This window comes from Coregonus clupeaformis, chromosome 34 (genome assembly GCF_020615455.1).
Source record: "Coregonus clupeaformis isolate EN_2021a chromosome 34, ASM2061545v1, whole genome shotgun sequence".
Lineage (NCBI taxonomy): Eukaryota > Metazoa > Chordata > Actinopteri > Salmoniformes > Salmonidae > Coregonus > Coregonus clupeaformis.
Window position 1 is genome coordinate 15448523 of NC_059225.1, and position 26038 is coordinate 15474560.

Sequence of the window (26038 nt, forward strand, 5' to 3'; positions counted from 1 at the left end):
AAAAAGGTGCATTCAATATTTTCTAATTATCAATACTTTTGTAAGTGTAATTACATAACAGAAGGTCAAAAGTCTGGATGTGAGACAGGACAAAAACTGTGCAAAACTGTGAAATCCAGACATTAAATGCTTTAGAAAATACAAATAAAAAACATATTGAAAGCTGAAAACAAAGTTTGCGGTTATTTTAGTCTCAACTTAATCGATGTGGAGTTTTTTTCGAAATAATTTTTTTTCTTAAAAATCTAACCCTAAGATACAAAAAGGCCCGTATTTGCAAAATCACCCATATATCGATGCATCTTTACAGCATACTTCTTAAACACAAAATACACAGGTTTCTTGCTTAACAGTGCATGTAAAAGAAAATAAAATGCATTCATATCAATTGCAATACATGTTAATATTTATTGTCAGGATTCTATCTTAAATAACATTTCATTTTGTAGGGTACTCTGTAATATGAAAACACAACAGACAAATGAAAAATACTATAGAAAATGTTGGACAGTGCTTTACAAGTGCAGCCTTTCGTGTTCATGGTTTGCTGGGTTCATCCTGGATTCATCTTCTACATCTTAAGTTATTGGTCCTCATAGAAATATCAATGTCAATCAACATCAAAGCATTTCATCTGTCTTCATGCCATCAGCCAGTGGTTGTTTGTTCCTATATTGATTGACTATTTATCAAACACAAAATGGTGGCAGTTCAAATGGGCTCTTTTTGAGCTACAGTGGTGCAGATGACCAGCTCTTCCTGTACTCCCCGGAGTCACATCCAGATGCGATAGAATCCGAGAACCACAGTTAGACAAGTGAAGACTGAACCTGAAAGACATAGGTGGAGTCCGTCAGTCAGAACTTGTTTATGGCTTATGGCCAACAGTGACGTTTAGTTGACCAAAACCAGAGATACACAATTAGTATGTATGACTGAGGAAATATAAATCCTATTTCATTCGAGGGACACAATATCCATAATTTGTGTATTTTTATTGAGCAAATAAGAAAATACTATAATCCATGTATACATTACTGACACTCTTCACTTCTTACCTGCAAGGTATTTGATCGTGTCAAGTTTGTGAGCTTCCAACATGGTTTTCAGTCCTGCCACTTCAGTGTCGATTTTCATATTGGACTGAGTCAAATGACGATTTTGCTCAGCATTCTTCAACAGACAGAATTGGCTATTATTCACATAAACCACAGATAATATTATCATCATAACACCTAAATAACAAATACATGGTGAAAAGACATCATTGAGATGAGTGTGACACGTGCATGGTGAATGAAGTAACATGTTAAGAGCTCTAAAGTAGAACGGTTTAATCATGTACACTACACTGACCATTTCCATTATCTCGGTCCAACTTTCCATAAGTCTCTTCTCATCCTCTGCTTTCTGAAAGTCAAATAAACAGTTAGAGTCAAAACTGTACTGTCAAATTTGCATTAAATATTGATAAGATCAGGATATACAGTATGTAATATGCAACACTTCACACCTTCATCCTAGGAATACTCATGTAAAAACCATCAGCATATACATTGTAATACTAAGACATTTACCATTTCTTTCACGCTGCTCTTTTCCGAATTCATATCCAAGATATTGTCAAAGCGCACTTTATTCATCACATCCTGCGACAGAGAAAAAGGAGGTATTCCGTCATTCAAACACTCTCAATGGTTCTGAAGTGCTGTTAAAGTCTGCAATCCAAACTGATCATCGCTCTGTTTCACAAAGAGTCCTACTTTATAGATATAGAAAACTTCACACACGGTTTACACGCAAAATCATCACAAACAGGTGAAATGTTGGCAGCAACATGTGTGTGATCTACAGACATATTTCCACAGAAATTAAACCACCTTAAAACAACTTACAGCCAGTTGCACTTTCAGTTGCAGTAGCTCTACCTTGACTTTCTGTAAGAAAATATAAAAAAAATGCATTGATATACTTTAAATGCCTGACTTTTAGGAAATAACATTGCCCCCCAAAGAAATCCATCCACTGTATCAGTCATGTGACAGAGGGAGCTATCCTATGTTTTCAGTTCAGAGCAGATGAAAGAGAAGATACAAGGTGAGGAGGCAACTTTAAACTATTGACATGCAACCAGTATGACCTGGGATACTACCTGTGTGGACTCTCCATAGGATGTACTTGATGTCAATGTCAATGATTGGCCAGAGAGTCCACACACCGTCACTGTTCAAATAACAAGGAAGAACACTGACTACCACTGGAAAATAAGGAATATAAAGGTAACCCTAACCCTCATGTCACCTCACAGGACCCTCTCTTCCCACCGGGCACAAACTGGTTGAACCAACGTTGTTTCCTCTTCATTTCAATGAAATTATGTTGAACCAACGTGGAATAGATGTTGAAATAATGTCTGTGAAGGAGTAGATATAAAAGGCTCCCTGATGTGCTTCAAGTGATGATAGGATTAGAGCACAGGAGGTTGGTGGCTCCTTAATTGGGGAGGACAGGCTCGTGGTAATGGCTGGAGGGGAGTCAGTGGAATGGTATCAAATACATCAAACACATGGTTCCAGGTGTTTGATGCCATTCCATTTGCACCGTTCCGACCATTATTATGAGCCGTCCTCCCCTCAGCAGCCTCCTGTGGATTAGAGAACTCCTACAAATTAATACTCACCTCATTATCTGCCAGCAAAGTAGAGAACTCACTCTTTTCAAGGATAATCATGTCCTTTTTCACAGATGCAATTTGGGAAAACACCCTTTGCAACATGATCTCCTGCAATGCATGGCCACAGTGAGTCAGTCTCATTAGTTGTTATTTACGTGTATTATCAATATTTGACTATATACACTATATATACAAAAGTATGTGGACACCCCTTCAAATTAGTGGATTCGGCTATTTCAGCCACAACCGTTGCTGACAGGTGAAAAAAAATTGAGCACACAGCTATGCAATCTCCATAGACAAACATTGGCAGTAGAATGGCCTTACTAAAGAGCTCAGTACTTTCAACGTGGCACTGTCATAGGATGCCACATTTCCAACAAGTCAGTTCGTCAAATTTCTGCCCTGCTAGAGATTCCTCGGTAAGTGCTGTTATTGTGAAGTCGAAACGTCTAGGAGCAACAACGGCTCAGCCGCGAAGTGGTAGGCCACACAAGCTCACAGAATGGAACCACCGAGTGCTGAAGCGTCTGTCCTTGGTTGCAACACTTACTACCGAGTTCCAAACTGCCTCTGGAAGCAACGTCAGCACAAGAACTGTTCGCCGGGAGTTTCATGAAATGGGTTTCCATGGCCGAGCAGCCACACGCACACATGCCTAAGATCACCATGCGCAATGCCAAGCGTCGGCTGGAGTGGTGTAAAGCTTCGCCACCATTGGACTCTGTCGCAGTAGAAACATGTTCTCTGGAGTGATGAATCACGCTTCACCATCTGGCAGTCCGACGGACGAATCTGGGTTTGGCGGATGCCAGGAGAACGCCATCTGCCCCAATGCATAGTGCCAACTGTAAAGTTTGGTGGAGGAGGAATAATGGTCTGGCGCTGATTTTCATGGTTCGGGCTAGGCCCCTTAGTTCCAGTGAAGGGAGATCTTAACACCACAGCATACAATGACATTCTAGACGATTCTGTGCTTACAACTTTGTGACAACAGTTTGGGGAAGGCCCTTCCTGTTTCAGCATGACATTGCCCCCTTGCACAAAGCAAGGTCCATACAGAAATGGTTTGTTGAGATCGGTGTGGAAGAACTTGACTGGCCTGCACAGATCCCTGACCTCAACTCCATCGAACATCTTTGGGATGAATTGGAACACCGACTGCGAGCCAGGCCTAATCGCCCAACTTCAGTGCCCAACCTTGCTAATGCTCTTGTGGCTGAATGGAAGCAAGTCCCCGCAGCAATGTTCCAACATCTAGTGGAAAGCCTTCCCAGAAGAGTGGAGGCTGTTAGAGCAGCAAAGGGGGGACCAACTCCATATTAATGCCCATGATTTTGGAATGAGATGTTCGAGGAGCAGGTGTCCACATACACTACATGACCAAAAGTATGTTGATGTGAAAAAGTCAAGCCTCACCTGCTGCACTTTGGTTACCATGTCATTATAGATTAGATCCATGTTGGAGTTTGTTGTCCTGACCATCATCCTGACAATCACCTCAGCTTGCTGAGTGGTGAAGCCTGTTGATGAAAACAAAACAGTAAAAGGGTTCAAACCAACCACTGAATGAAATATGTATGGGGTTACTTCAAATTACACAAATAAAAAACAATTTTCTAACCATTTTCTTCGAGGAGTCGAACCAATGCATGGGTATCAAAATACAGCCTCCGGTTTCCAGACTTTGTCATATCTGTTTTCAATTCATACTGAAGTATGGAGGTGCTCAACTCTGATATCCACATAAAAGGAAAAGTTAGAAGTAGCGTACATATCAGAACATGAACAAGTATTTATAACCACCATAGGATCCTGCATCAAATTTACATTAAATAATTTGCAATTTAAGAAAATGTTATGTAAATATATATATCACTCTGAGGGTGATATGAAGAGATACATAATGAGCATTTAATGCATTGTAGTGGTATATCTGTCCTGCTATTCAATACATTAACACTGTGATTTTTGAGAAAAATATGCTCCGGAAATAATCACCTAACCACACGAGCTCGCTCAAACCCTGGTTGCAATCGGTTTCCATTAGTTACCACACACTAAGTCAAAAATTGTTATATTGTAAACAAAAATTAGCTTTTTGGTCTTAATTTAAGGTTATGGTTAAGCATAAGGTTAGCTGTAGGATTAAATATAGCATTAGGTTTAAAATCAACACTTTAATTTTAGATGATAAATTGTAGAAATGGGCGGGGTTTATGACGTTGTGACTGTGGTAACCAGTGACGACCATTGCAATCAGAACCCGAGCTGGCAAACTTCTTTTTTTTTAGTAGCTTATTTTCGTCTTCTTGGCTCAGACAGTGTACATACCTCTGACAAATAAAAAGCTCCGTTTAAAAACCAGAGTCGCGCTCACTCCCGTAAATAGTCTCCTCCATGTTCGTTTGTCAAGGTTGCAAGAGCCATAATCAGTGTTACATTGTTTACAGCGCGAATGGATGCTGCTTGTCAAAGTTGTCTTCAGACAGGAAATGTTAGGTTGGAGTGCAACTGTAGTGAAACTTGCTCTGTCCCCGCAAATCCTATTTTCTCGCCTACTATGCCAATACTCCGAGTTTAAAGTAAATTTGTTCAACCGCGAGTGAAATGCAATTCTTTGTTGCAATGACATTGTCAAACCTGTAGTTCACTTCACTTTAACTTCCTGCCTGAGTTCCCATAGTCTCATGTGACCACTTTGACCCTACGTTGACGTAACGAGGAGGGTTTGGCTTTAAAGCAACAGTTTACTATATTTTCTTGTGTATTCTTGTATGTGAAGCAACTGCATATGGATGTTACACATTCTTATTTTACTGTATCAAAAGCATCCTTTTGGGGTGTGGGACTGACAAGAATGAGCGGTGCCTTATGCATGATTTCTAAAGCATCTACAGGCCTAATATAGGGTTTATGAATGCTTCTTTAAGCCTTAAAAGTTATGTTTAATTTACAGCGGGACTGGAAATATTGATACTGGATGGACAGGCAGCTCCTCAGAGAGCAGAGCACGTCCCCCCTACTCCCTATTTGACTGTTGTCTTCTCTCAGGGATTGATGACCAAAGGCAGAATGATGATTTCATGATCAGGATGTTATTTTAGGCCAATTGAGTCAACAGTCAATAAATGGTCATGCATTTTCTTTGGATTTTTTATTTAAAATACTATTGCAGAGCGGTCTTTGAGTACTAGATTTGACCTGTTGTTGTGTACAGTGTTTTGACTATGCGGCACCTATTATTTGTTTATTTTTTTTAACCCTTTTTCTCCCCTATTTCGTGGTATCCAATTGGTAGTTACAGTCTTGTCCCATCGCTGCAACTCCTGTACGGACGCGGGAGAGGCGAAGGTCGAGAGCCATGCGTCCTCCGAAACACGATCCTGCCAAGCCGCACTGCTTCTTGACACACTGCCCGCTTAACCTGGAAGCCAGCCACACCAATGTGTCGGAGGATACACAACTGGTGACCAAAGTCAGCGTGCATGCGCCCGGCCAGCTACACTGGAGTCGCTAGAGCGCGATGGGGACAAGGACATGCTGCACCTCTTTAATGTTTAATGTTCCTGAACAGTCAGTAGTTCTTGCACAGTAAATCAACCAAATACTTAGGAAACGGATAGGAAAATAAACAGAAAATGTATGAATTATTAATCAACAACTGTTGATCAATGATGGGTATGGGTATGAATTTACATTTAATGTATTACATCAAAGACTACTATACCACTAATATACAGTACTTTACCATTGATAAGACCATGTGATACCTCCTTTGGTATGATACAAGCAGGCAAAGTTAATTGTATTGAAATAAATAATCAGAAACTTTACAGTTTATCAAAAGTTGTAATGCTCTGTTAATAAAAGATAAGATGGTATTCACAGTTTTTACACCACAGCTTGGGTGTTGACTGATTTTGCATATTCATATTTTATACAGAAGCTACACAGACCTTTGATTTTACTTTAGAACTATGTTGGTATATGGAATTAGTTGGTATATGGAATTAGACATTGGTTGGTACCTTGACCTGTATCCTTCCTAGTGAATGAAATTGTGCACAGGCCGTCCACTGTGTTTGGGAAACATATTCTCAGCTACATCACTTGCAATGTTTGTATTTGCCATATGCCTTAGTGGAAGTCTCCCTGTTTGCTTACATTGCTGGCACAACTGCTAGCCTGAATCTGAAGCTGGGCACAGTAACATGGAGACTACATTTGTTCCATTTGATTTAATGTAGAACCAGTTCCGTACCCGGGTCGAGTCTCGGGTATTCGGGTTAGGGAGGACTCTGAAGACAAAATATAAACAGAATACTACACAAATGATAGAATACATATTCTTGCAAAAATGACTGTATTGCGAAAGCCTGGACACGATATCCGTGACAGTAGGCAGGCCCATTGGATGAGGTGACATGGATGACACAATACATTTACATTTACATTTTCGTCATTTAGCAGACACTCTTATCCAGAGCAACTTACAAATTGGTGCATTCACCTTATGATAGCCAGTGGGACAACCACTTTACCTGGTGCTCGGACAGGAGAAGAGAGATGAGAGGAAGAGCTAGCTGTGAATGCTAATGTTACCTCAGCTTGTGGATGCCCAGACTAGAATGTATAGCCTTCTATAGAGCCCTCAAATGCTTTTTTTCATTCTTCCTCTCTAATCAGGGACTGATTTAGACCTGGGACCTGGAAAACGAGCAATAGCCTACTTTGGACCTCTTTGGGTGAGATTTGAATACCCCATTGAGCTAAAGAGGCAGGCAGCTCTGCAGAGTGGTCACAAGCTGGTACTGCCACAAAGACATAACATCTGATTTTAACCCTAACCATAACCACACTGCTAACACTAATACCTAACCCTAACCTTAACCCTAACCATAACCACACTGCTAACACTAATGCCTAAACCTAACCTTAACCCTAACCATAACCACACTGCTAACACTAATGTCTAAACCTAACCTTAACCCTAACCATAACCACACTGCTAACACTAATGCCTAAACCTAACCTTAACCCTAAGCATAACCACACTGCTAACACTAATGTCTAAACCTAACCTTAACCCTAACCATAACCACACTGCTAACACTAATGCCTAAACCTAACCTTAACCCTAACCATAACCACACTGCTAACACTAATGTCTAAACCTAACCTTAACCCTAACCATAACCACACTGCTAACACTAATGCCTAAACCTAACCTTAACCCTAAGCATAACCACACTGCTAACACTAATGTCTAAACCTAACCTTAACCCTAACCATAACCACACTGCTAACACTAATGTCTAAACCTAACCTTAACCCTAACCTTAACCACACTGCTAACACTAATGCCTAAACCTAACCTTAACCACACTGCTAACACTAATGTCTAAACCTAACCCTAACCTTAACCACACTGCTAACACTAATGCCTAAACCTAACCTTAACACTAACCATAACCACACTGCTAACACTAATGTCTAAACCTAACCTTAACCCTAAACATGACCACACTGCTAACACTAATGCCTAAACCTAACCTTAACACTAATGTCTAATCTTAAATTAAGACCAAAAGCTAATTTGGGTTTTCCTGAATTTTGACTTTGCAGCTGGCCATCTAGCGTAAACCGCAAGCTCTGCCTCCAGGGCAAGAATCATGACAATAAACGCCAACCTGTGTTTTTTTTTACTTAGCTGCAGCTTAGCATTGGCTAGTGTGGAAACAGGGCCGGCTCTAGCCTTTTGGGGACTGTTTGAGGGCCCTCCCCCACCTCAAGGGCAAGACATTTTAGTGGCCCCCCTCTTGATGGCAGAGAGAAAAATTTAAGGTTTAAAGTTAATTTCCTGCAATTCTATACATTTAGTTATGGGGGGATGACAAAATGTTTCAGTTTTAAAGCCAGTTTTCTGCAATTCTACACATTTTGACATGGGGCTGAGAGAAAATGTAGTAATTTTATAACACATTTCATGTTGTTGCATTTTTTACGCTAATTTCCTGCAATTCTACACATTTTGCCATGGCTTATGCCATGTTAATGATATCTGAGTGAAAGTGACTAACAAAATCAAGGGGTGCCCCCTGGAGGTCAGGGGGCCTGTGCATGTGCTCTGTGTGCCTGGTCGGTATTCGGTCATGATTACTACAAGTTTAGATAACTGGCTAGACTAACTTACCAATCTAAAAATTGTTAGCTGACATGGCTAATTGAGTGACTGTCAGTGACTGACATAAAATAAAAATAGCTGATGCACAACCAAATTTAGGACATGTACCTTGTGTATTCTACTATGCTAACTCTCAACAGTTGGGCCCCCCCTAGCGGCCTGGGGCCCTAAGCAACCGCTTATGTTGCTTATGCCTGGAGCCGGCCCTGTGTGGAAAACAATATAAATAATTGCCCCTCTGACTGTTGCACTTCCCCACCTTGTATGTCAGTCTGCACTAAGGCGTTGTTATTGACCAGGGAGAAGTTGGAACCCATTGCAAAGACTGCACATGTCTGCGTGGAGGAGTTCCAGGCTGGCGGTGAAGGCCACCCAAATAAGTTCCATCTCCTGTCTCTCCTCCTGGGGCAGTGTCTTATCCCCTAGCCTTGCCGTGAGGTGGTGACGGCTGGCCACCGCTAAGTTCTGGGCCCTCTCCTGCGTTTGCCGCAGCTCATCGCGCAGATGCAAGGTGTCCGTGCACCCACCCACACACGAGGCCAATTGGCGGTAACATGCCACAACCTATTGGACAGGGTCATTTACAGAAGGTGTCACCACTCAAGGAAAAATGAAAGATTGCATACTGTAATGCCATTTTCATGCTATTGTGCCAACCCTAATCGCACTGTGTTGGCTCAGATTTTTAATTTTCATTTCATCTCATTTTATCATTGTTCTAGCAACTCAGGTGGATGTGCAACCAGGCCAGCGAGTGCAGCACAGCTCAGCAAGGCTCAGTAGTGTGAAAAGTGTTGACTGATTAGTCAGAATATATTTGCATTGTATTGTCTAGATTTGTGAGAATAGGAATAGATGATGTGAGCAATACGTTATTGTAGCCAGGACTGTAGGAGATAGAGGGCCAATGGGGGTGAATTATTGCCTTTGTTTAGATCTGCTGCTGACACAACTGTGTTTCATAAACACCACTGGTCTGCATATGGTCTTAGGTACAGTTGAAGTCGGAAGTTTACGTACACTTAGGTTGGAGTCATTAAAACTAGTTTTTCAACCACACCAACATTTTTTTGTTAACAAACAGTTAGGAAATCTACTTTGTACATGAAACAAGTAATTTCTCCAACAATTGTTTACAGACAGATTATTTCATTTATAATTCACTGTATCACAATTCCAGTGGGTCAGAAGTTTACATACACTAAGTTGACTGTGCCTTTACACAGCTTGGAAAATTCCAGAAAATGATGTCATGGCTTTAGAAGCTTCTGATAGGCTAATTGACATAATTTGAGTCAATTGGAGGTGTACCTGTCGATGTGTTTTAAGGCCTACCTTCAAACGCAGTGCCTCTTTGCTTGACATCATGGGAAAATCTAAAGAAATCAGCCAAGACCTCAGAAAAAAAATTGTAGACCTCCACAAGTCTGGTTCATCCTTGGGAGCAATTTCCAAACGCCTGAAGGTACCACGTTCATCTGTACCAACAATAGTACGCAAGTATAAACACCATGGGACCACGCAGCCGTCATACCGCTCAGGAAGGAGACGCGTTCTGTCTCCTAGAGATGAACGCACTTTGGTGCAAAAAGTGCAAATCAATCCCAGAACAACAGCAAAGGACCTTGTGAAGATGCTGGAGGAAATGGGTACAAAAGTATCTACATCCACAGTAAAACGAGTCCTATATCGACATAGCCTGAAAGGCCACTCAGCAAGGAAGAAGCCACTGCTCCAAAACCGCCATAAAAAAAACAGACTACGGTTTGCAACTGCACATGGGGACAAAGATCGTACTTTTTGGAGAAATGTCCTCTGGTCTGATGAAACAAAAATAGAACTGTTTGGCCATAATGACCATCGTTATGTTTGGAGGAAAAAGGGGGACGCTTGCAAGCCGAAGAACACCATCCCAACCGTGAAGCACGGGGGTGGCAGCATCATGCTGTGGGGGTGCTTTGCTGCAGGAGTGACTGGTGCACTTCACAAAATAGATAGCATCATGAGGAAGGAAAATTATGTGGATATATTGAAGCAACATCTCAAGACATCAGTCAGGAAGTTAAAGCTAGGTCGCAAATGGATCTTCCAAATGGACAAAGACCCTAAGCATACTTCCAAAGTTGTGGCAAATTGCTTAAGGACAACAAAGTCAAGGTATTGGAGTGGCCATCACAAAGCCCTGACCTCAATCCTATAGAAAATGTGTGGGCAGAACTGAAAAAGCGTGTGTGAGCAAGGAGGCCTACAAACCTGACTCAGTTACACCAGCTCTGTCAGGAGGAATGGGCCAAAATTCACCCAACTGATTGTGGGAAGCTTGTGGAAGGCTACCCGAAACGTTTGACCCAAGTTAAACAATTTAAAGGCAATGCTACCAAATACTAATTGAGTGTATGTAAACTTCTGACCCACTGGGAATGTGATGAAAGAAGTAAAAGCTGAAATAAATCATTCTCTCTACTATTATTCGGACATTTCACATTCTTAAAATAAAGTGGTGATCCTAACTGACCTAAAACAGGGACTTTTTACTAGGATTAAATGTCAGGAATTGTGAAAAACTGAGTTTAAATGTAGTTGGCTAAGGTGTATGTAAACTTCCGACTTCAACTGTATGTATGGATTTACAAACTGCATCCTTTTGTGGTGTGGGGGAGATTACAAGAGACAGTGGAAACATGGATTGTGTTAAAGTATGACGGTTTCAGTTTAGAACCAGCTGTATGTACACTACCAGTCAAAAGTGTTTTGTGTCGCTTGGCTGTGGTCTACTGTCTACAGTACACATGGTCTATAGCTGTCCTCACATACAGTATTCTACAGCATCATAACCCTTAAATCATATTCTAAAAATAAAATAAAAAAATTAAAATAAACTACTATGCTACTGTATACCTCTTTCGAATAATTTGTGAATTATTAACAGTGAGGACTGTTTTGATCAGATATGGGTCTGAAATAATCCTTCATCCTGCCCCCTTAACAAATGAAGACTGGGTTTACTGTCACAAATAATGTGATTTGGAGTGTTTTGGTGAATACTGTCTTATTATAGTGAATACTGTAACTGTACCGTGATTTTGTTCACTATTTACTCACACTTCTGAAATCTGTTCCAAAATATGTAACTGCTATTAAAAAAACTGAGTTCAAGTGAAAGACAGCAGAAAGCCACACCAGCTTGGCCAAAACCAATGAATGTTGTTGTTAAAAATGTGGATAGAAGCATAGGCCTACCATGAACCATAACATATATTATGAACAGAAGGTCATGCTAGTTTCCCCACTGGGCACAGAAGTCAGTTCAACATCTAGTTTTGATTTAAATTTGGTTGAGTTGTCAACTAATGTGAAATGGACAAAAAATGTCACCCTGGCATTGGATTTAGGTTAAAAGTTAGTTGGAAAAAAATAATTTTTGCAAATCCAATAATTTTTTCCCCACGTTGATTCAACGTCATCACATAGCATTTTTGTTGTTGAAATGATGTGGAAACGACGTTGATTCAACCAGTTTATGCCCAGTGGGTATTTCATAAATACAAATGTTTTATGTATAGTGACTACCGTAACCTTTACACAAACATACCAGTCATGAAAAATGATGTCTTGACACCTGCTGGTTTAAGCAAGTAATAACAGGCCTACGTTTTGTGACTTACAACATTAATTCATAACATTGTAGCCTGTCTACTGCTACTGCTGTATGTATGTAACAACAACAAACTATTCAATCTGCGAATCATGGATGCATAAACACTAAACAGTCTGACATAGCATGAAATCAGTGTATTATTAACCAATGTACTCATTGCATTATCTTCCAAGAAATGACATTTTTATTCCAAACATAGCTTAATATGATCAACAGTCACCCACAGAGTTTCTAGTCGACCCTTTCGCGCGCCGAGGAGGTACAGATGGCTGTTCCAGACTTCTAATATTTCTTACTAGCTACATTTGAATTTATCAAAGCAAGGTATGGTCAGTGACATATTGCTAGCTAGTTATTAATTCCTGAGTCAAAGCAATTGCACACTTTCAAACGGAAAGAATGTTTGAATAGTGACTCCGTTGTTGTTAAGTAACAGTATTATTGTTGCCAGCTGTTTAGCCTTCTGCTTACAGTATAACTGGCAACTTTTGACGGTTTGGCTGGCTAGCAAGCTAACGTTCGCTTGATGCTTTTTTTACACAACAAATTTGAAAACAAAAACAGCAATGTGAATGAATCAATAATTATTTTAATATATTTACAGATAGAAAATGTCAAGGAAAAAGGAAGTCCAAATTCAGGTAAGGTTAGTCTACAGCTTAGCTAACTCCCAACACATTTTTCTTGCAGTAAAGTAACAGTAGCCACCAGTCATTCTTTGAAATAAATGAGTCTACAGTACTTTACATTGTCCTTTTTTTAATATCATTGTACAGATAGAAATATCTTCTGAAGAACAATGGGAGGAAGCATTGTCAGGCCCAGGACTTCTTGGTAGGCAGCTTTCAAAGGTTGTCACATAGTAAATATGAGCTGGACTTGCTGTAATTAGTGGTCATGCTCAGTCAGATAATGAACTAAGTAGCTGCCAGGCTGCTGTAGTTTTGATATGAGGAGTAATATGCTGATATCCATGTTTGTAGTTATAGATGTCTACCAGAGATGGTGTGGGCCATGCAAGGCTGTGCAGAACATCTTCAGAAAATTGAGGAGTGAATATGGAGATGACATGTTGCGCTTCGCTGTGGTAAGTTAAGGCATTTTTAGCTATCATCACCATCAGATTCTGATCCTGGTACACTTCTGGTACCCTGTTTCGGAACCCTGCACATTAAAACCTAGCCAAACTAATTCTGGTACCTGCCTGTGTGTGGGCGGTCCATGATCCAGACCCTACCAGAACAGTAGCCTGGATGGAGGTCCAATGTCAACACCTGGGTCGTGTTTATTAGGGCATGCAACGGAAAACTTTTGAGAGAGTTTTTCAACAGAAAACTAAAAAAAGGGTGTTTCCAGGTCCCTCCATGTTTCAGTCTTTTTTCTTCCTTTTGTTGTGCAATGAACACAACTTCCGTCTGGGCCTCTGGAAATCCATACTCTTTTTGAAAAAGAAACTGCAATAAATTGTCATAAGTGTCCTGTTTAACTCACTTTCAGGGGGAGGCCAACAGTTTACTTGAGTTAAGTTCACTTAAAGGGAAATGTCAACCGGTCTTCCTTTTCTACTCTGTAAGTATTGAGCTTATAAGAGCACCATAATATTGTCATGATCTTATATCACTGAATGTCACGTTACAGACAGTGTAATTTCTTATGGATCAGAACAGTTTGACAGATGTTATGACATATGACATGTCACTTACCCACTAACACAAGGCTGTGTTAGGACACCTGTCATAACTATATCATAACCATGAGAAGTTTCCAAAAATATCCTGTTGTTTGTTGGTGTAATATACTATTTTGACATTTGTGCTAAGAGTTAACCTTTCATTTGGCATCGTGGTCTGCTCTGCTGTTTCAGGGTGGTGCATTGGTATCAATAGTAAGAGGAGTCAATGGGCCTCTTCTACAAAAAACTATGTTGGAACTGGTGGATCAAGAGAAGAAGAAGCAAAAACTGGGCTCAAATTATGTACCTGAAGTAAGTGGTTCCTAACATTGTCACCTGAAAGGGGTCTGCAGTCTGGTATACTGATTAGCATTTTGTAACCACCATCAAACTTTCAAATAGGTCCAAGAACTTTTCTTAGAGAACAATCATCAAGAAAGAAAAAAGCCTCCACCGACCCAAAATGACAACATAGAAATTGACGGTATGTCACCAATTTCACTGCTAGAATGCTGCTACATCGTTTCTTACTGTATGTACATATTTTAGTTTTAAATTTGTCATGATATTAAATGGTTTGGGTAAGTTTGAATGGAGAGGATTTGAGGAAGTCTTGTGTGTGCCATTAGATCATGGTACATACCATGTGGTCATCATAAAGCCAGATGCTGTAGCAGGAGGTCAAGTGGAAGGAATCATCCAAAAAGTAAGGTGTTTACGTCTTAGTGCTTCACATTCAATTCTTATAGTCTCTCCTTGTTCATGTTATTGCATTTTACTTCAATAATGATATACTGGCCACATTTAACTCACAAATGTATTGTTTGTGCATAGGCTTTAGATGCTGGTTTTTCAATTGTAGCAGAGGAGGAGAGGGTGTTGGATGAAGAGCAGATTCATGCTTTTTTTAAGGAGAAAGCCGGAGAGGTGAGTGAAAGCAAGATGAAGAACATTACTTCTTACTATGCTGGACTTGTGACAACAAGGAGGGTTCAGTTAACACAATTGTATCAGTATCACCCAATTGCATCCAGATACCTTTGAGCAGAATTTGTAGTTTAACAACAAGAAAAAAAACATCCGTTATTAAAAAATGTAATATATAATATATACACTAACTGACTAGAGTGCTTTTTTTTTGTCTAGCCAGCGTTTGTGAAGGCCATGTCTAGTGGGCCTGTCCACGCCTTGATTCTGTCCAAGGGAGACAAAGTGGGTGAAGGAGAGTCTCGTTCATTGACAGCTATCATAGATCCTGAACACGCTGAGCTCATCCAGGCAAAGAAAAGGTTTGGATTCCTACTGCAGTTTGCGGACTAGATGAAACATTATACATGCATGATGCACAATTGTACCGCATCAGGCAGCCAATTGCGGATTTGATTAAACGCACCAGAAATCAGCTAATATTTCCTTGTTCCTTTCTCTTAAACCTCTAAAAGAATGTTGTTTTTTCAAGCCAAATGAATACAAAGTATGTGTGTTTTGGGTGATCTCTCTTAGGTCAAAGGTGGTCAAGGAGGTGGATCTGGGCATGTCAGACAGCAGCACTGAGATGGCCAGCAGGCAACTGGCATACTTCTTTCCCACCTTTGATTTTTCTTCAGAGACGCATGCTGGATCCAATGCAAGGATTGAAAAGACTCTTGCTCTTATTCGTCCAAGTCTTCTCAGAGAGAAAAAAGGTATCTTCTACTTTTATGTTTTACATTTTATGCCAGAACTAAGTCCTAGATCCTTTTCTGAAACAGGGAGCTGGTTTCAAAAAGTGGTTCAAATGTTCTTAGAGTTGCATTTTTCTGTGAACATATTCTAAAGTCACTTATTATTATTGTTTAGTAATACTAGTCATGTCAATGTGTACCCTGTTGCTCCACCTGTTAATTTCTGTACCTACTGACTGAGATTCTGGTTTGCTTTTTAACATGACCAGATGAGATCTTGAAGACGATCCATGACTCTGGCTTCCAGATAGCAATGCAGAGGGAGGTAACCCTCAGTGAGGACCAGGCCAAAGAGTTCTACAAGGAGCATGAGGGCACTGACTTTTTCCCATGTCTAATTAACCATATGACCAGGTGACAAACTCCCACAGTAATTTGCTTAGTAGTGATGTGGCATGCTGAATGACAAAATAAGATTGATAGATGATAAAATATGCACTGTTTACAGTGACCAAATGTAAGGTAAACGATTGGCTACTGATTGTGGCGAATTGACAGCTTGAACTTTCTGACAGAAGTGTTTTGTTTCCCTTGTTGAATCGCAGTGGCCCCGTGTTGGCTTTGGCTTTGACTCGAGAGGACGCAATCCAACACTGGAGAGGTTTACTGGGTCCAAAAGTATTGGATGTGGCCAAAGAAAGATCCCCTGAAAGGTAGCAACTGGGGAACACTTCATTTGGCTAGTCCTAGTTCATTTCATATTATTTATGTATGTTCTATTAACTGTCTCTCTCATATCGCCACTGTAATTGTGCTTTATTCCTAGTCTGCGAGCCCAGTTTGCCATCGACAATGTGACCATCAACCAGCTTCATGGCAGCTCCACTCCCGAGGAGGCTCAGAGAGATCTCAACTGCTTTTTCCCCACAGAGCACACACTGGCCGTGATCAAACCTGACTCTACACAAGAACACAAAGGTACAGTACCTGGGTCTCTGTCCTGACTTAATGGTTATTGATCCAGGCAACGTCAATATGTTTGCCCCATTATGGATAGATGGTTATTATAGGTTGTTTCGGTTTGAATGTATTTAAAGTACTCTTACAACAAATAAACTTGCAAATTGTTGCTTTAAAGAGACAAGTATTGTTTCTGTCATGACGTTGAATGTCAATGAAAATTGTGGTTGTTGATCTTTATTTCAGATACCATTATGAATCGAATTAAAGAGGCTGGGTTTAGTATTTCACAAGTGAAAGAAACCAAACTGACACGAGAGATGGCAGAGGAGTTCTACAAAGATCACAAAGGGAAGGACTTCTTTAATAACCTGGTTGACTACATGTCACAGTGAGTTGACATTTTCTTTAACACATTCAAGACCCACAATCATTTGAGATTATGGTTTGCTATAATGAAACTTCAGTCTTGACCAGGGTTAGGATCTATTATATTCCATTTTATGAGATTCATTGAAAATCTTATTTATCAATTGAAAAGTGCAATTTCTTTTCAATGAGACATTTTAATTTTAATTTACTTCCTAAATTTATCAAATTTAAATTGAATTGACCCCAACCCTGGTCTTGACATGGCATCAGCTTTAACGGCCAAATTGATTTATCTTTTGTAGAGGTCCATCTATCATGATGATCCTGAGCAAAGAAAACGCTATCGCAGAATGGAGAGAGATGATGGGGCCTGCCGATCCTGAACAGGCCAAGCAAGTCAAACCCGACTCTCTACGTGCACAGTTTGCCAAGAGCATCTTGGAGAACGCCGTGCACGGCTCGTCCAATGTCCAGCACGCCATGGACAATATCAAGTTCATTTTTGGGGATATCCCATTATAAACACTATAAAAGCGATAAGCCCACACATACTGTAGGTTTAATAATGCCTATGTGTGAGGAGACTTGAACATTGTATTGAATGGACAGTTGGAGTGCACCTACTGTAGAGGTACACTATTGTTTTAGATGTTTCCAATAATAAAATACAAAGTCAACTTACTACAGATTAGAGCAGTCATGTTTTCCCCCATGGACATTTTCATGTGTGTTTTCATGCACTACAGATTTTGTGTCACCATTAGGCTTTTAATCTGTATTTCCATCCTATCCTAAACTTTTCAATGCATCATGTGCTTTATGGCTCCTGCTCTAGGCACCTCTAAGAAATGAACACCTGAGGGCGCCAAATACTTGTCCTGCAGAAACACTTCTGATATTTTCATACAGAAATAAATTATATACGTTGTGTACGAAACATGAGGAACACCTGCTCTTTCCATGACAGACTGACCAGGTGAATCCAGGTGAAAGCTATGATCCCTTATTGATGTCACTTGTTAAATCCACTTCATGGTCCTCTGTAGCTCAGCTGGTAGAGCACGGTGCTTGTAATGCCAAGGTAGTGGGTTCGATCCCTGGGACCACCCATACGTAAAGATTTATGCACGCATGACTGTAAGTCGCTTTGGATAAAAGCGTCTGCTAAATGGCATATTATTAAGGGGAGGAGACTGTTAAAGAAGGATCTGTAAGCCTTGAGACAATAATGAGACATGGATTGTGTATGTGTGCCATTCAGAGGGTGAATGGGTAAGACAAAAGTTTGAAGTGCATTTGAAGGGGGTATGGTAGTAGGTGCCAGGCGCACCGGTTTGAGTGTTAAGAACTGCAACACTGCTGGGTTTTTCACGCTCAACAGTTTCCAGAAAGGTACATCCAGCCAACTTGACACAACTGAGGGAAATAATTGGAGTCAACATGGGCAAGCATCCCTATGGAATGCTTTTGACAACTTGTAGAGTCCATGCCCTGAACGAATAGTCCGGCACAGTGGACGAGTCATAATACCCATAAAACCTAGCGGTAAAACCCAGTAATGGTTCCAATAGTTTTTTCACCATTCATTTTTGCGTCTGGGATTTTAGAACTACTTCATATAAGGCCTGTGTTTTGAAGCATTGGAGTCAACATGGGACACCATTCCTGTAGAGTCCATGCCCCGACTAATTGAGGCTGTTCTGAGGGCAAAAGGGGGGTGCAACTCAATATTAGGAAGGTGTTCCTAATGTTTTGTACAGTCACTGTATATTAATGGATTAATTAATCTCTCAGCATTGTGGATGTATGCATGAAAAAATGCTTGGTCATTTCATTTATGTTCCTTATGACATGTTGGACGCCTGTCTGAAGTTACATTGTACAGGAAGTGAGGATATGAAACAGTGTACCTGTCACCATTTTAAGTTGCACTTGTAGCTATCCCATGGCATAGCAGGCTGAACGATACAGTCCAATATAGTCATTGTAAAGTAGTTTTGGTGGTCAGATCTGTATTTTTTCTATTTTTAATTACCCAAAAATGTATTTTAATCATTGTAAGCAACACTTATTGATGTACATTTCTGTAAATTAAAAGCTTGATGTTTGATTTGTATATTTTGGTAATGGTTTTACAAAGATATTAAAGTAACTGATGACAATGAAGTTGTTTGAATGACTATGGACCACGTCTATGTTTTTGAATAAACCTAAAAGTATTTCACAATCTATCTAGACTGGCAAGGTAATGAGGACCCACATGAACTAAAATGCACTTTCAATTGAGATTTTTTATGCAGGACTAGCCTTAATCTGTGTACAGGAAACCGGCCAACATATTCTGTTTTTGTGGCTTGTTCAGGAATTGAACTCACAAGCTTTGTTTTTGGCAGCTTGATTTTAATTCCCCTTATTGTTTTATTATCCAACAAGACATTTGGTTAATTTGAGTAAACGCTTGAGGATGTTTATTTGTTATTTGTTATTTTATTTAATTTTTTTTTACAATAAAGTGGTTAAATTAATATGAAGCACAATTCAAAGCAGAAAGAACATTCACAATTTTGCAACAACCAAAATAGATAAACTACAGAGTACGATGATAAAATACTTTTTATTCTAACATTTACCCCCATGCCACATTCTGCCATGTTGCCACAGTTGTCTCTTGTACTATTTTGGGTTACTTGACAAAAGTCCATCTTCACGTTTAATCGTGGTGTCAGAAAGTTCACCATTGCAAAGTCCACTTTAAACTCAACCCAAGGACCGAAACAGGAGGGGAAAAAAATGTATATTCAAATGTAACTTTCAAAATGCATTTATGCACAAATAACACTCAGATATTAAGAGACTAAAATGAAATTTGAGTAACATTTACACATCAAGCTGACGAGACTGGGATCTCAATCACGATACTACTGTAAATGTAATTCAACCCAGTACAGAACATTCAAGATGTCAAAAATACTATTTTAAAACAGAGGTATCACAGATCGCATTGAGTTGCAAATAACTTGATAACATGCATTGACAAAGGAACAGGAATGAGCATTCAGAGAAAAGGGAAAATGCAGACTTGTGCCTCAAGAATTCACGTTTTTAGATAGCAGTTCAACCTAAAAAAAAAAAAAAATGTATTTGTATTTCATCCTGTAAAGATTGTGATAATGATTCTAAGCTATTAATTACATTATAGACAAATGTATTTTTTTCTGCCATAAAACAACACCAATTCTACAGTGGCACCTCAAACCCACGAATTGACTTTTAATACTGAGAGCGGTTGGAATGCCACTTCAATAGCCATTTACTAAAACATAACAATTGTATGTGGTCGTTGGCTTGACAAACCATTTCATGACCATTTGAACATCTGTAGAATAATGTGCAGATACATGCAGCTACTGTTTACAACCATTTTGGCAATTGGTTATATTTGGAACTGAAGAAGACCATTTCTTACTTGACTGTTGATATAATGCCATACTTACTCTATGACAACATTACAAAGTGTTCACAGATCAGAGTGTAGGTTTAACCAACATTAGTTAGTGCCATGGTCAGCAGAACATTTATTTACAATGAGCCATGTTGTATTTAGTTTTCACAAAATGAGTCCATAAAAAGGACTGCTCACTCCCAAAGTAAGGCACAGTGACTAAAATATAATATACAGTGCTATGAAAAAGTATTTGCCCCCTTTCTAATTTTCTCTACTTTTGCATATTTGTGATACTGAATGTTATCAGATCTTCAACCAAAACCTAATATTAGATAAAGGGAACATAAGTGAACAAATAACACAACAATTACATATTTATTTCATAAACAAAGTTATGCAACACCCAATTCCCCTGTGTGAAAAAGTAATTGCGCCCTTACCTGGGCCAAAATTCCTCCACAGCAACGTGAGAGACTGATCAACAACTACAGGAAGCATTTGGTTGGAGTCATTGCAGCTAAAGGTGGCACAACCAGTTATTGAGTGTAAGGGGGCAATTACTTTTTCACACAGGGGAATTGGGTGTTGCGTAACTTTGTTTATGAAATAAATGAAATACATATGTAATTGTTGTGTTGTTTGTTCACTTATGTTCCGTTTATCTAATATTAGGTTTTGGTTGAAGATCTGATAACATTCAGTATCACAAATATGCAAAAGTAGAGAAAATTAGAAAGGGGGCAAATACTTTTTCATAGCACTGTATATGCTTCAATTTCCAAAGGACTGGAGTATTATACAATAAGCAAAGAATGAGGAGAACAATGCAACAAAACAAACTGGGGATTCTGTTCACATCTTTCTCACTGTTCACATCCTTCTCACTGTTCACATCCTTCTCACTGTTCACATCCTTCTCACTGTTCACATCCTTCTCACTGTTTACATCCTTATCACTGTTCACATCCTTATCACTGTTCACATCCTTCTCACTGTTCACATCCTTCTCATCTTTTCATGACATGGACTCTACACCATTTAAATACATACTTGAGGCTACAAGAAGATTCCAAGATCAGGACAAACTTGAACACTGAAAAAACAAAGTATCAATGCCCAAAGAAGGGAACGTTTTTCATGTGCTACTTTACAGAGGAACAACATACACAAGCACAGTTCGACATGAACATGTATTTTAACGATTAAAAAAATAGGAGCAGTCCCTTCTCCACAGACACCCTACCCCCGACCCCCAGACACTGAGCTGGAGCCAGTTTGACCCATATAATTCCATGTGGAGCCTGTACCTTTGACCCCAAAGTTTGTGCTATAAAGTATTTCCTCTCCTCACTGACTGGTAAAGTTTGCATGTGGAGTTTGATGTTCCCTCCCTCCCACCAGTTGTTTGGAATCCGAGGAGCACGCCTATTCCTGACGCGACTGCTTTTCAAGATGTTCCAGATATGACGTCAGCTAGTGGTCCCTCATCACCCGCCATCATAAAGTTGTATTAATTGTGTCGATGTCAACAAAATGGCTGCCGAGGGTCTCTGGTGGAGTCGTGGTGAATCAAAAGGTGAAGAAGAGGAGGAGTAGGAGGACAAAAACAGGATGAGGAGATAAGCAAGCATCTGCAACGCGGCAGTCTCAGGGATGATCTGCAACGCGGCAGTCTCAGGGATGATCTGCAACGTGGCAGTCTCAGGGATGATCTGCAACGCGGCAGTCTCAGGGATGATCTGCAACGCGGCAGTCTCAGGGATGATCTGCAACGCGGCAGTCTCAGGGATGATCTGCAACGCGGCAGTCTCAGGGATGATCTGCAACGCGGCAGTCTCAGGGATAATCTGCAACGCGGCAGTCTCAGGGATGATCTGCAACGCGGCAGTCTCAGGGATGATCTGCAACGCGGCAGTCTCAGGGATGATCTGCAACACGGCAGTCTCAGGGATGTTCTGCAACGCGGCAGTCTCAGGGATGATCTGCAATGCGGCAGTCTCAGGGATGATCCGCAACACGGCAGTCTCAGGGATGATCTGCAATACGGCAGTCTCAGGGATGATCTGCAATGCGGCAGTCTCGGGGATGATCTGCAATGCGGCAGTCTCAGGGATGATCTGCAATACGGCAGTCTCAGGGATGATCTGCAATGCGGCAGTCTCAGGGATGATCTGCAATGCGGCAGTCTCAGGGATGATCTGCTATGCGGCAGTCTCAAGGATGATCAGCAACGCGGCAGTCTCAGGGATGATCTGCAATGCGGCAGTCTTAGGGATGATCTGCAATGTGACAGTCTCATGGTTGATCTGCAATGCGTCAGTCTCATGGATGAATTTCAATGCAACAGTCTCAGGGTTGATCTGCAACGCGACAGTCTCAGGGTTGATCTGCAACGCGACAGTCTCGGGGTTGATCTGCAACGCGGCAGTCTCAGGGTTGATCGGCAACGCGGCAGTCTCAGGGTTGATCTGCAACGCTGCAGTCTCAGAGTTGATCATGCTGAAACGCGGCAGTCTCAGAGTTGATCATGCTGAAACGCAGGGGAATTACAGAAGGTGAAAACAAAACAAAAAAAAGGGCCAAAGAAGGTTGAAACCAAGAGGAGGAGTTTAAACCAAGAGGAGGAGTTTAAACCAAGAGGAGGTTGCATATCATGTGGATTGTGGAAACCAGGTATGGGGGCTGGCATTGTGCTTGGGCGGACTGGAGCTCTGGTTTGGGGGGATTGGTTTTGCCCAGGCTAACCCTCTTCCTCGATCTCCTCCTCCAGTCTCTCCTCAAACACCTTGTCTGGTATCCGGAAACACTCCTCAAAAAAGTTGACCAGCGACTGGCTGAGGTGCTGCCGCGTGGCCTCGCTGTGGATGAAGTGGCCCTCATCTGGGTAGATCTGAGGGGGAACACAACACACTGGTCACCATACATCCATTCACATTTCTCTGGATGCACATCTAGGTTCATATAGGCCATATAAACATATTATTATCATCATCAATCAATCCCCTTAATTCAAAGTATCAGACAACTCCCAGTGGCTGAATTACTGATGAGGCTTAGTCAGTCAACACACAGCGGGACATATAAGGGGACCTATGGGGCAGCGATAAGCTAAACACTGACTTCTAAATGCTCCATATCTTAATGGGATTAGTTGACCCTGTGAAAGCAAGCATCATAAGAGGGGAATATAATCTCATTAAGTGAGATGGGGGGGCATTGTGTGGTGTAATCCCTCTGCTGGTGTGGGATTACAGAACTCCTCAGTGGTTTCTCTGTACAACAGCTCCAGACCAAAATATACTTCCATAGAAATAGAATAGAATAGAAGAGAGACTGACTTCATCACTGCTTGTTTTTTAAAGAGGTGTAGACAAGCTGAATGTACCGAGCTGTCTGTTTGGAATGCTGGCACACAGCTCGGACACCCATGCATACCCCACGAGACATGCCACCAGAGGTCTCTTCACAGTCCCCAAGTCCAGAACAGACTACGGGATACGCACAGTACTATATAGAGCCATGACTACATGGAACTCTATTCCACATCATGTAACTCAGTCAAACAGTAAAATCAGATTTAAAAAACAGATAAAACGACACTTTATTGAACAGCGTGGACTGTGAAGAGACACACACACACACACAGCATTCGCAAACACATGCTAACACACGCACTCTACACACACATTTTAATATTTATTTTTTGCTGTATTATTGATTTTATATTGTAAATATGTTATGGTAGAGTAGTGTGTAATAAGGTGTTGTGTTATGTATTGTTTTATTGTATGTAAATTGTGGTTGGACCCCAGGAAGAGTAGCTGCTGCCATGGCAGCCACTAATGGGGATCCGTAATAAATACAAATACAAAATATAGGACAAATCACTGTTTAGCATTTTGATTTAGCATATGAGCAATGTCTCTGCTTCCCATGACACATTGTCTTGTGAGTTCCAGTTAAATTGGTGCACCTTATTGATGGTAGCCATTCTATACATCCCATTTCTATGTGTGTCATTCTGGGAAGTACCCCCCCACCTGCAGAGTGTAGTTGGCGTTTTCATTGATCAGCTGGGTGATGAATTTCGCTGTATGCTGGAAATGCACTTTTTCTGGTGAGAGAAAAGGAAACCAACACATAGCGTCTTATTGTTAAAAACACAAGTTATTTTTTTGGGCTAGAAAGGTTTGATTTCAAGGTTCTCATACCATCTGCTGTTGGATGAACAATCAGAAACTTCTTGTCTAGGAACTGAGATGCCCTGTGTGCTAGATTGGCCATCTGTGGATGAATGCCATTGATATTATTTAATAAGCCAATAGAAAAACACAGAGCTCATATACATGTAGTCCAAGTGAAGGCTGAATAAAGAATAAAGTAGGCATACCGCATATGCTCTTGGGTCAGGCTTGGGCTGTCCCAGGTATCTCTCTGAAAACGCTGATGCTGGAAGAGAGTAAGAGAGGTTGTCAAAAGGAATCAATTCATTAGCTCACATCAAGAGATCTAGTGGTTGGTAACAGGTAAGGTTGGTAAAAGCTAGCTCTAACAACAACCATATTGCATGGTATACCTCATATATAAGCATCATAAGCAACAGGAAAGACTACAGATGATGTCATGCTTAGCTGTGGCTTATTTAAAAACTTCTTAGCGACCAGTATTAATTCTTGTCAGGTGAACACTCAAACACATCCAGTACCATACACTACCATTTACTCTCTCTAGCAGCTTTTCAGATAGAAACCTTAGTCTGACACCCACACCTGCTTTAATTCACACTTCCCTTCCAAGTCTCTCTCTCTCTCTCTTTCTCTCATACACATGCTATGCTGTCACACACACACACACACACACACACACACACACACACACACACACACACACACACACACACACACACACACACACACACACACACACACACACACACACACACCATCACTCGTCCTCTTTTAGCTGAGGTGATGCTGATACCATGGCAGGATGATGATGCTGGTGTGATTAACACTGACAGCATCTGTCTGGCACCATAATGGCACACACACCTTACCATATAGGTCAAAGTCCGTGATGGGTGAGAGAGCCGCACCACATTTAACCAGGGAATCCTCAGCGCTGAGTAACAGACTGGTCACGTAGCCTCCATACACCTGACAGACAGACAGACAGATAGAAACCAGAGATCCTACATCAACATCAGGCTTCTCTACAGGGTACTGTAACTGATGCCTATAGACAGTTACCCTTTGGGTTCATTTCAAGCTCAGTTTGAAGATTGTGTCTGGAGACCCAAGAGCAGTAGATCATTAGCCTGGTCCCAGATCTGTTTGCGCCATCTTCATATGGTCATAGTCATACTATACAGCATATTGAGCACAAACAGATCTGGGACCAGGCTAG

General features: G+C 40.7%; 3 protein-coding genes across 7 annotated transcripts in view; 1 reads left to right on the forward strand and 2 right to left on the reverse strand.

The window, feature by feature from the left end:
- Positions 1 to 384: 384 nt before the first annotated feature.
- mcur1 (mitochondrial calcium uniporter regulator 1) lies at positions 385 to 5358 on the reverse strand. 2 transcript variants are annotated; one of them, XM_041861834.1, is made up of 9 exons: positions 5009 to 5358; positions 4299 to 4409; positions 4094 to 4197; positions 2681 to 2782; positions 1896 to 1937; positions 1578 to 1649; positions 1357 to 1410; positions 1059 to 1173; positions 385 to 830 (listed from the first exon to the last, which is right to left on the reverse strand). In XM_041861834.1, exons 1-9 carry the CDS (start codon positions 5307 to 5309, stop codon positions 775 to 777), a joined length of 957 nt encoding a protein of 318 aa, XP_041717768.1. In that variant the 5' UTR covers positions 5310 to 5358; the 3' UTR covers positions 385 to 774. The 2 variants fall into 2 exon arrangements, with proteins under 2 accessions (XP_041717768.1, XP_041717769.1); XM_041861835.1 differs by lacking the exon at positions 385 to 830 and having other exon boundaries at positions 1081 to 1192.
- A 7401-nt stretch (positions 5359 to 12759) lies between these two features.
- LOC121549598 (thioredoxin domain-containing protein 6) lies at positions 12760 to 17868 on the forward strand. Of its 2 annotated transcripts, XM_041861387.1 has the most exons (16): positions 12760 to 12843; positions 13124 to 13160; positions 13296 to 13353; positions 13503 to 13606; positions 14017 to 14088; positions 14384 to 14503; positions 14594 to 14675; positions 14821 to 14897; positions 15026 to 15118; positions 15338 to 15480; positions 15695 to 15876; positions 16125 to 16269; positions 16461 to 16568; positions 16682 to 16833; positions 17062 to 17206; positions 17490 to 17868. In XM_041861387.1, exons 2-16 carry the CDS (start codon positions 13131 to 13133, stop codon positions 17707 to 17709), a joined length of 1731 nt encoding a protein of 576 aa, XP_041717321.1. In that variant the 5' UTR covers positions 12760 to 12843; positions 13124 to 13130; the 3' UTR covers positions 17710 to 17868. The 2 variants fall into 2 exon arrangements, with proteins under 2 accessions (XP_041717321.1, XP_041717320.1); XM_041861386.2 differs by lacking the exon at positions 12760 to 12843 and having other exon boundaries at positions 12984 to 13160.
- A 4961-nt stretch (positions 17869 to 22829) lies between these two features.
- Positions 22830 to 26038, reverse strand: part of LOC121549880 (dipeptidyl aminopeptidase-like protein 6) — a 335968-nt gene continuing 332759 nt past the window's right edge. For all 3 annotated transcript variants that reach the window (XM_041861836.2, XM_041861838.2, XM_041861837.2), the window contains exons 22-26: positions 25689 to 25788; positions 25023 to 25081; positions 24844 to 24916; positions 24673 to 24746; positions 22830 to 23522 (exon numbers count right to left, since the gene is read on the reverse strand). In XM_041861836.2, the coding sequence (XP_041717770.1) occupies positions 23373 to 23522; positions 24673 to 24746; positions 24844 to 24916; positions 25023 to 25081; positions 25689 to 25788 (456 nt within the window). In that variant the 3' untranslated portion in view covers positions 22830 to 23372. The remainder of the gene's footprint in view (positions 23523 to 24672; positions 24747 to 24843; positions 24917 to 25022; positions 25082 to 25688; positions 25789 to 26038) is intronic.

Bases quoted from the DNA above. Each gene is read 5' to 3' on its own strand.
- mcur1 (XM_041861834.1), bottom strand. From the start codon at position 5,309: ATGTCATTGCAACAAAGAATTGCATTTCACTCGCGGTTGAACAAATTT. The intron at 2,783-4,093 runs GTGAGGCTTGAC...CATGCATTGCAG, and splicing joins TGGTAACCAAAGTGCAGCAG to GAGATCATGTTGCAAAGGGT. The intron at 831-1,058 runs GTAAGAAGTGAA...TATGTCTTTCAG, and splicing joins CACGATCAAATACCTTGCAG to GTTCAGTCTTCACTTGTCTA.
- LOC121549598 (XM_041861387.1), top strand. From the start codon at position 13,131: ATGTCAAGGAAAAAGGAAGTCCAAATTCAG. The intron at 15,119-15,337 runs GTGAGTGAAAGC...TTTTTTGTCTAG, and splicing joins TTAAGGAGAAAGCCGGAGAG to CCAGCGTTTGTGAAGGCCAT. The intron at 16,834-17,061 runs GTACAGTACCTG...TCTTTATTTCAG, and splicing joins CTCTACACAAGAACACAAAG to ATACCATTATGAATCGAATT.